Here is a 10,182-nt window from a genome sequence, read left to right as displayed (position 1 = left end):
AGTTTTGACTCGCTGCTCCTCAGTTTCGTTTTTGGCGGGGTGAGCCCGCGAAGCAATCGACGCGGTGCGAAAACCGCCCGTAGCGCGCGAAGTTTTTTCCTACTTTCCTTTTGGGCGGGGCCGTGGGCGAAACTTGTGGCGCGCGCGCCGGGGCGTGGGAGTAGAAATCCTTCGGACGCGCGCGGAAGCGGCACACCTGCGCTCCATTCTCCAAATTAAACCCGCCCCCGCGCGCTGTCTTCTCCCCCCTCCTGCCTCCCCCATCCCCCCAATCCCACCGCCGCCTCCCCTCCCCTCTCCAGCGCCGTCGCCTCTCGCGGCCAGCGTGCTCCCCACCTCGATCCACACCGAGGCGCGCGTTCCGCCTCCACGGGAAGGAATTCGGTCATCTCTCTCACAAGCGGCGTCCTCGACGGCGGCGACCCGGCGCGGGACTCCTTTTGCCGGTAAGGAACCCTAGATTTCTGATCGTTTCCTCCTCCCGTCTTTCTGTTGCTATGAAATGCCGAATCCGACCAGATCTTGATTCTCCCCCCAGGCCGTGCTCGTCCAAGGGGCGGGGCCGAGGAATGCGCCGCCGTGCCTGTACCTGAGCCGGCGTCTGCGACAACTGAAATCTCCCTAAATCTGCGATCTGCCCACAATGGAGGCTGGCGGTGGCGCTGCTCGCCCCGAACCCCCTAGCGGCGAAGGCGCCAGGTTGGAGCAGTCGCAGATGCAGCTTGACGGCCCGGTCGTGCTCAACCGATCTGCCGAGCTCGAATCGAGCGATGCGATGGATATCGATGCGACCCCAGCGCAAGCCCTGAAGCAGACGGTGCCGCCGCCCACGCAGTCTCCCGCTGCTACACTGACGGACACCGTTGTACAAGTGCAGAAGCAACTGAAGCGGAAGAGGGCATCCAACGGCCCTGTGATTGCTCCTGCAGAGAAGGAGGCTCTTGCTGACGGGTGCCGCCTGGAGCTCCAGGGCTTGTTCGAGTACTACAAGGAGGTTTCTGGGCACAAGATGCAGATCGATGGCGGCGGGAATCTGTCAACCAACGCCATGATTGGGTGCTTGCTGGAGGAGAGCAATCTTGGGCTATCCAAGTTGGTGGATGAGGCATTTGAGAAGCTCAAGGGAACAGAGGGTGTCTCTGTGGCTTCCGTCCGCAGCTCCGTGCTGCTCATTGGGCAGAGGATGATGTACGGACAATCTAGCCCCGATGCCGATGTACTGGAAGATGAATCAGAGCTTTCTCTTTGGTGCTGGGAGGTAAATCCTATCCTATGTTTTTCATTTACAAGTTGGTGCCATAACAATTCATTTCAATGCTATTTTAATCCAGAAATACCGGTTCAGTTCTAATTAATATGTCTTGATGTCTTGTGGTGGGTTGTAATTGCAGGTAAGAGATTTGAAGGTACTGCCTGTGAGAACGCGTGGGTTTTTAAGTGCGCGGAGAACTGCCAGAAAGAAAATCCATGAGAGGATCACCGCTCTCCATTGTAAGCCATATCTTCTTGCACCATGTTTGAACTTCCATCTATCAATGTTTGACAGTTAATATGCAAATTGCAGTTTTTTGGTTTGAACAGCTCAAGTTGTGCCCATTCTTTGAATATACAACATGCTTTGCTGTTAATTTTTCTTTAAATGTTGTTGCAAGTTAGCTTTCATTGTCATCTAATTAGAACTGTGAAATTGCCTACTCCATAGCTTGTATTCTGTTCACTAAGTGCATCTCTATCGCAGCAACTTTGTCAGCTCTGGAATCTACAGGAGCTGAAGGTCAAGTAAATGAACTTAGAAAAGTATCAATGAAGTTAAGCAAAGCACTGAACCTGGAAGGGATTAGATCAATGGTGGAAAGAGTCACACAAAAGAACAACATTCAAAGGTGTGTGCGCGCCTTTTGCATTGTGTTTTGTTTGTAGGCATTGCCATGCTCATCTTATTTGAACCTTAAGGCTTTGAAGCCCTAATACATGTGTATTTATTTGTGAATAAAGGGGTGCCAAAGATGTAGAATCAACAGATCAGTCAATGCAAGTGATGGAAAATAATGAGGGAACTGTTGGTGGAGTAGATGCTGTGAATGGCTCTGGGCTGCCAAATGGAAATGCTCCTGCTAATGTTAGTATCTCTTTCCTTTCTATCATTTTAAAAAATGCAACGTGCAAGTATTTAAAGAATTTCAGAGAATGTGATTAGCTATGTATTCTATAGACACTATGAAGATACTGACGAATTTTGTATACATTAAGTTGCTGCACCTTATTCGAACTTTCAGAAACCAGTTTAATTTTCTTATGTGAACTCATAATACATACACACAACCAAGCTGTTGTTATATCAGATTCTTAGCACTTTTCTGAATTCTGAGCCATATAGCCTTGCTTCTTCCTAAATAAATTAGTATATCATAATAGACCTGCTAATCTGAGAGTGTTAGTTTTGCAATTTGATCTGCAACTACAATGATTCAGTGGATATGTTAGTTTCTTGTATAACATTCCAACATAAATTAGGTTATCTGTTTTTGAGTAAGAGCAACATGCCATATTACAACAGCAGTGTTGCAAGTGAACTGCATTTCTGTTTTATCCACTAATGTCATGTTGTACCACCAAATTCTAGGAACAAGTAATTCTGAAAATGCAAAAGCAATCCCAGAAGGAAACAAAACGCCAGGAGAAAGAGGAACATCAGATGATGAAACAGCAAAAGAAAATGCAAGAAGAGGCACTGAGAGAACAAAAAAGACGTGAAAAGGAAGAAGCTGAAGTAAAGAAACGACAAAAGAGGCAGGAAGAAGAAGCACTGAAAGAGCAGAAGCGCCGTGAAAAAGAAGAAGCTGAAATGAGAAAACAAGAAAAGAAGCAGCAAGAGGATGCACTGAAAGAGCAGAAGCGCCGTGAAAAAGAAGAAGCTGAAATGAGAAAACAACAAAAGAAGCAGCAAGAGGAAGCTGATAAAGAACAGAAGCGTCTTGAGAAGGAAGCAGCACAACTCAAGAAACAACTGGCCATTCAGAAGCAAGCTTTGTTAATGCAGCGCCTTTTCAAAAGTAATGACAGTGAAAAACCTAAATCTGGAGAGAATGACTCAGATGCATGCTCTGTTGATCCAGGCACTACTAAAAAAGAGATATCAGCTGCTACATCAATAATTGATTCTTCCTTCAATCTGAAAGAGAGCTGGACTTTGGAGTACCTTCAGAGGTGAGCAATATCTCCTAATGTCAATATTCCTTTTGATAGTAGGCTAGCTTGTTAAACACATTCATGGGGTCACTCGAAAACAGAATATGCATAAGGCTTTCCCAGAGAAAATTAACATTAATCAACTATTGTAGTCTTACTGTGCCCTTTTATATGCTTTAGATATGCCACTGATATGGGTTGAATGGAATGCATCACAGGTTGCAGATCACTGGTTGGCAAAAGTTATCAAACTATAACAGGTCCTCCAGATGGGGTATCAGACACAAACCCAAGGAGGCATTTAAAGAGCTGAAGCTTCAAAAAACCTCAGATGACATGATCGATGAAATACTTTCTGCTCCAAATGAAGATGCTTGTCACAATTCAGGTCAAGAAAATGAACCAGATAAACTAGGAAATGACATTGATATGCTTCCAGCCAGCGAGGTTGAATGTCATGTCACCCGTAATGATAATTCTCTGCCAACTAGATTGATAAAGAGAAAGCTTCTGCAATTTGCCAAAAGTAACAGGCCAGCATATTATGGGACTTGGAGGAAGAAAAGGTTAAAACTTAATCTAAAAAATATCAATAAATTCTTGATGTTTTTCAATCTACTGCCATATCATGCTATGTTTTATAATCATTTGCAGTGCTGTAATTCGTCCAAAGTGTCCACTTATGATGGATCCTGATCTTGATTATGAAATTGACAGTGATGATGAATGGGAGGAGGTAATTGCCAATGATCTTGCTTTGTCTTCCTTCCTTTCTCCCAAGAGATACTCATGCTATGTTTGCTGCACAGGTGGATCCTGGTGAGAGCCTTTCTGATTGTGAGAAGGACACTGATGAGGTTATGGATGAAGAAGATTCCAAGATTACAGATGAAGAAGAGGAAGATAGCTTTGTTGTCCCTGATGGTTACCTCTCGGATAGTGAGGTATACTCTTCTAACATTGAATAAATGAATTGTTCTGTCAACATAAGGTAGAAATTCTATTCCACATGTTTTTGCCTGTATTCTTACATCCAAGCATGTCCCTACCACTTCAGAGTTAACAAAAGCGCAAGACAGACAAGATTAAACCTGCATTCAGATGTGATAGACAGCAAGCATTCTCTAGCATTTAGCTAGGCTGACCTGCAATACTTGTGTTATCCAATTTATCTCGTTGAACAAACAACTTCTGTCAAAGCTGTTACAAAGATAATAAAATTATAATGCTATCTTAAGCAAGAAATAAAAGAAATACACATGCTCTTTGTTGATAGGATGCATCCCCATTCCCAAGTATCCATCATAATGAAATATTGTTCTGCAATTCAACATCTGGAGTTTCTTTCCTGCAGGGTATTCAGGTAGAAAGTCTATTGGATGAAAAGGCTGATGATGCCAGTAGTTTGCCAACCAGCCAGTGTCCAGAAGTTGAGGAATTCAGAACTTTACTACGCCAGCAAAAAGTGCTTAACACTCTGACTGAACAGGCTCTCCGCAAGAGTCAACCTCTAGTAATATCCAACTTAGCTCATGAAAAGGCCGACTTATTGACCGCCCAAGATCTCAAGGGAAGTTTGAAGATCGAGCAACTTTGTCTGCAAGTTCTTTCAATGCGGATCTGTCCGGGGGGTGGAGTTGTTGATGTGCCAGCCATTGACAGTTCATCTGCTGCTTCTGAAGAAACCAACCAGTCCAATGCAAAAAGTAGCCCTGCAGCTGCATCCTCTGTACTAGATACAGACCTGCAAGAAATTGTAAGTAGTCGCAACTTGTTTGTATTTCCCTTTTGAATGGAGGTAGCATTTTTAAGACTTGTTTAATTATTCTTTGTTTAATTCCACCACAGGTTCAGGTGATACAGTCAAGTCGAGATGGTATCCACAAGCTGGTGGAATTACTGCACCAGAAATTTCCGACTGTTAAGAAGACTCAACTGAACCATAAAGTGAGGGAGATATCTGACTTTGTTGATAACCGCTGGCAGGTCAGAATACTTACACACTTGGCAGCACACCTTAATACCTGATTATCACTGCTCATTTACTATAGTAGCATGATTACTAGCTGAGAACAGACTACATGGATCAAAGATTTCACTGTATTAAGGTGTTCTGCTCTTATTTGGTTGCAGGTTAAGAAAGAGGTTCTTGACAAGCTTGGTTTAACTTCCTCACCACCTGGTAAGTACCCTATACTTCCTTGTTTCTCAGTAGGAATGTTGCACCTCACCAACCATTTTTCGTTTTTTCAGTGGATCGTCCCCAGAAGACGAAAGGAATAGGCATGTACTTCTCGAAGCGGTGTTTACCTCCAGAAGAGGCCGTCAATGCCCTTGCATCTTCACCTGAGCTGCGCTTGAAACCGAGAACTGTTCAAGGCAGCAATGGTGTTGCTGGTGCTCCTCAGGTCGATCTGTTCCCCTCGCAGAAGTGACAGTCCTGACAAGCTGATCCTGAAGCAGGCTTTCTTGAATTGGGTCCATGCATTGACGGTTTAAAACAAGCAGAAACCTCTTGGGTAATAATGGTGTAATACAAAGGCCACTCAGGTGCAATATGGCATTGCATCCTGCTCCGAGCTGTGGAGTGATTTTTTGCAATCTGCTCTAGCTTTAGTGGGTTTATAGACATGTGTCTTTTGTCATGTCAATTGTTCCATTGCTATATATGCTATTCTGACAGTGAAGCTTATAATCTTTTTTACTTAGCATGCCTCTCTTAATTTTTAAATTGGATGGACCGGCTGTCCCAATGGGGAAAACTGGGAACTGATGTATTGTCAGATTTTCTAAAGATGCATAGATCTTAGTTTTTCCTGAGAGAAGTATAGATCTTATAGTGAAAAACCAGAAAATATATGAGAATGCCGCACAAGCTAGGATTAATAAACAGTTTGTCTAATTCACATCTAGATGTTTTTTAAGGATGTCACATCTAACCTCTCACAAATATATAATGCAGCAACAAGAAATAAAAAAAAACCAGGACAAAAAAAAAGACTACAAACAAAGTGTATATCAGTTTAGATGTGACATAACTATGTCACATCTAGATGTGTCCTAAACAGACCCATAAATAAAACCCTGAGCCAGGGTATGCCAAAGGCCCAATACCAACTTGGCAAGTTGTAGTTTGTGTCTTTGTGATTTATTTAAGTATTCCCTTTGTTCGGAAATAAGTGGGGGTTTTAGTTCAAATTGTTTGTCATCAAAGCACCAGGGAAAGCATGAAACCAGAGCTGGTTTTATTTAAGTTCAAACTACATTGCACAATACAAATTTAAACTAGTTGGACGGAAGTGTGATCACTTTTGTCATGGGCTGTCTCCCGGACGGCCTAGTCTTGTTTGTGTTGTCAAGCCTCTTCTTGAGGGCCGGTGCTTCTCGGGGACGAGCTCTGGATGCATCTGCCTTAGGTTGGCTATGTACTCTTCACGGCTCAGGGATGCATCTGCCTTAGGACGAGCTCTGAACGAAGGAATATATTCAGATGCATCTGCCTAAGGTTGGCCATGTACTCTTCACGGCTCGAACGCCTCTTGTTTTCATGTACAATGTGTGGAATAAAAGTAGATATCAAAACATGTTTTGGGGAAACAAATATTAATCATGTATATTTCAAGTGTATACTGAAAAAGTACAATGTGTATGAAAAAAGTAGACATGCCCACATCAAAACATGTACTTAAGAATGTTAGATGTGTATAAAGAACTGTTCCTGATATATAGAAAAATATACATAGCGTGTGGAAAAAAGGTAGATATGTGTTGACAATAAGAAAGGGTGAAAACCGAGAAAAAAAGAAAACAGAACAAGAAAAGAAAAAAGAATAGAAAACAATTGCAAACAGTGAAAAATCCGATACGAGAAATCATAGGAAAAAATCCGCTGTTGCATACGGAGAAAACCAGCGGCGGCTTCCTGCTTCTATAGCCGCTTCCACCCCTTCGCCTAGAAAGGCCACGCTTCCGCTCCCCCGCCGCCGCTTCGAGGTCAGAAAAAAATGGCACCCGCTGCCGCCGCCGCTCTGAAAAAGCCCAATAGGGCTCTTAATCGGGCCCGATTCGAATGCCGCAGCTGTTGCCATGTACTCTTCACCTCTCGAACGCCTCTTGTTTTCATGTACAATGTGTCGAAAAAAGTAGATATCAAAAATGTATTTGGAAAAACAAATATTAATCATGTATAAAGAAATGTTTCAGGTGTATACTGAAAAAGTACAATGTGTATGAAAAAGTAGACATCAAAATATGTATTTAAGAATGTTGAATGTGTATAAAGAAATGTTCCTAATGTATAGAAAAATATACATTTCGTGTGAAAAAAACGTGTCGACAAGGAAAAATGGTGAAAACCGAAAAAAAGCAGAAAAAGAAAAATAGAAAACCGGTGCAAACAGTGAAAAATCCGATACGAAAAACCATAGAGAAAACTCCACTTTTGCACACGGAGAAAACCAACTGCTGCTTCCACCCCTTTGCCTAAAAAAGCCCCGCTCCCGCTCCCCCCCTCTGAAAAAGCCCAACAGGGCACTTATACCTGGCCATGGGAAACCCGGATCGGCCGGCACGACCTGACCCGGCCCGGTCTTGCCCATGGGCCGGGCCTGGGCCTATGTTTTGAGCCTGAAGGCCGGGCTGAGCTCAGGCTTGTCATATTTGTGTTTTAGGATAAGAGCCAGCCCGAGGCCTGATGGGCTTTTCGATTGGTGGGCCGGGCTTGGGCCTGAAATCTAGGCATATATTCCTTCGTTCCTGAAAAAGCTAACTGAATCTGAATATATTCCTTCCTTCCTGCTATTTGATTTCGTTTAGCAGGATCAGTCGGAGAATAAACATTCAGAGGACGGAGCCGATTATTATGAAGAGGAGTAGTGGTAGTTGAGGAAAGATGCAAGGATATGCATGTCCCTCTACTGCTACTTACTCTCTTTTGTGTATTCTTCTTACCTTTTTTCTGTACCACAAGTCCAGAACATTATTGTCATCTCCATGGTGAATTGTGTTATTTATTTTCTTTCACAAGAATTTGAATTTTACTTGATCAAGGGCACAAAAGGATAGGAATGTCATCACGAATTTCCATTGTTCACCAAACCTTACCAAATAAGTGGATGCACCCTTGTATATATAGTCAGAATATAGAAAATGTACTCAACAATCCAGACTATGGCAGTTGGCGTTTCTGTGCATACACTATACTATTGCCATGGCTGGATAATTTTACGCTCCCTGGCATTCATGGGAAGACGAACAAGCCAGCCATGTTTCAGGTTCTGAAAACTGCATCTGCATTCATTTCATGCGCCCCTGGTGATATATATAATTTACCTAGTATCTTTGAAATTCAGAGAGTGGTATTCAAGATGGGATTCATCATCAAATGGATAATGGACGACCAACCTGACTTTTCTTGTTTAATGCAACAGAAGTTCAGATTCTGAAACTGCATGTTGCTCTGTTCAGTTAGTGCCATAGACAAGTCACAACCATTCAGCAAAAGACAGTCAGAGGTAGTACAAGTAATGATCTAACTATCTATCCCTGTTTTACTTGCACACTCAATCTATCCATTCCCCTTTTCTTTCCGACGTCGGCAGGTTGGCGCGTGTGGCAAGATGGCGGATGAATTGCTTCGTGGTGTGGTAAGGAGGCAGCCTCATGCTGGCTGTTCCTCTGGATGGATGGTCAGTGTGCATCCAGGCAATGCAACCGTGGTATGTCTTCAACTGCATCTCATAAGTGAAAGTGAGGTTGACCAGAAAATGAGGTTGTAATGTGGCGACACATTAATTTGTGATTCTACTATGATATGTGAGCTGATAATTAACCGGATGATCTGATTGTCAACCAAACAAGCACATACATGCATGACTGTCAATTAGCAACACGTGCAACTATTCCTTTTGCTGAAGAAACTTGGGTATGTGTTCTTGTGTGGTGCAATATCTGATCTTTGCTCGGTACGAACGACTGCTGGATGCAAATACTTTCTTGACCGTGAACTGAACACTAGGATGGAATGAATGTCATCTACAGTAACTATCTGTCACACTTCGCTCCACTCCAGAATAGATAAGATTGTTGCTGCATGCCATGGAAAGAAAGATTATATAATTTTCGATTTGATAATGATCAAGGGGGTTTGTGACTTTATTTCATTTGCCATACTGTGCTCTACGCAATACATAAGCGAGGTTGTCGACAACTTCACCGCATGCCAAGGAGACGAAAGCGTATATCATGTCGGTTAAATAAGACCACGGCCATAAACATGCAGCGACTCAGAAGAATCCACTGACTTGAAACGTAGCAAATTAAGGAGCTCTTTTGCAGCCCTGATAAGTTGGCATGGCGACAAACATAATATCACATAGCCGTGAGTTGAAAGCTAACATTATTGAATTCATGCTCTAGCCAACTCATTCAAAAGTCCGAACTGATAGAGAGAGGCGGGCGATATATTTCAAAACTCCCTATTTTAGTCCTTAGACGTGTGATCGATGTAGGCCGCAGTATCGTTTTATTTAATACTGCATTGGGAGGGTCTTGAACTCGAGACCTCTTGGCTCTGATACCATATTGAATTCATGCTCCAGCCGACTCATCCAAAAGTCCGAACTGATAGAGAGAGGCGGGCAATATATCTCAACAAGCATGACTGTCGTCGATTAAGATCTTTAATATCTTCTTGTGCATAATATTGCCACGGCTGCTATTTGATGCTCTCTGGTATAAATGGAAAGAATCAAGACAAGAAGATTATAAAAAATGTCTTGCTCAAGAAAATGACCGTTGTGAGTACATTTTTCCCGGCAAAGGGTGGAGTTTATTGGCTCAAAATGGAACATCAAAGGGAAACACCATGAGCACACATCCGACCTTTGCATTGGTAGGGTGCACACATCCAACACCAACACACACAAAAACACGCTGACAAATAGCAAAGTTATGTAAGACCAAATCTATGTGTAGGCGAGAAAAATAAAAAAG

General features: G+C 42.9%; 1 protein-coding gene across 1 annotated transcript; it reads left to right on the top strand.

Annotated features, from left to right (window-relative positions):
• The first annotated feature begins 218 nt into the window (after window positions 1-218).
• On the top strand, window positions 219-5,897 carry LOC123122426 (chromatin assembly factor 1 subunit FSM). The gene is made up of 13 exons (XM_044542625.1): window positions 219-446; window positions 539-1,258; window positions 1,392-1,491; window positions 1,739-1,883; window positions 1,996-2,119; window positions 2,624-3,207; window positions 3,408-3,755; window positions 3,844-3,925; window positions 3,999-4,133; window positions 4,544-4,945; window positions 5,038-5,175; window positions 5,323-5,371; window positions 5,443-5,897. Exons 2-13 carry the CDS (start codon window positions 644-646, stop codon window positions 5,622-5,624), a joined length of 2,904 nt encoding a protein of 967 aa, XP_044398560.1. The 5' UTR covers window positions 219-446; window positions 539-643; the 3' UTR covers window positions 5,625-5,897.
• The last annotated feature ends 4,285 nt before the right edge of the window (window positions 5,898-10,182 follow it).

This window comes from Triticum aestivum, chromosome 5D, assembly GCF_018294505.1.
Source record: "Triticum aestivum cultivar Chinese Spring chromosome 5D, IWGSC CS RefSeq v2.1, whole genome shotgun sequence".
NCBI lineage: Eukaryota > Viridiplantae > Streptophyta > Magnoliopsida > Poales > Poaceae > Triticum > Triticum aestivum.
This window is presented reverse-complemented; position numbering and strand designations above follow the sequence as displayed.

Bases quoted from the DNA above. Each gene is read 5' to 3' on its own strand.
- LOC123122426 (XM_044542625.1), top strand. From the start codon at position 644: ATGGAGGCTGGCGGTGGCGCTGCTCGCCCCGAACCCCCTAGCGGCGAA. The intron at 3,756-3,843 runs GTTAAAACTTAA...AATCATTTGCAG, and splicing joins GGGACTTGGAGGAAGAAAAG to TGCTGTAATTCGTCCAAAGT. The intron at 3,926-3,998 runs GTAATTGCCAAT...TTTGCTGCACAG, and splicing joins GTGATGATGAATGGGAGGAG to GTGGATCCTGGTGAGAGCCT.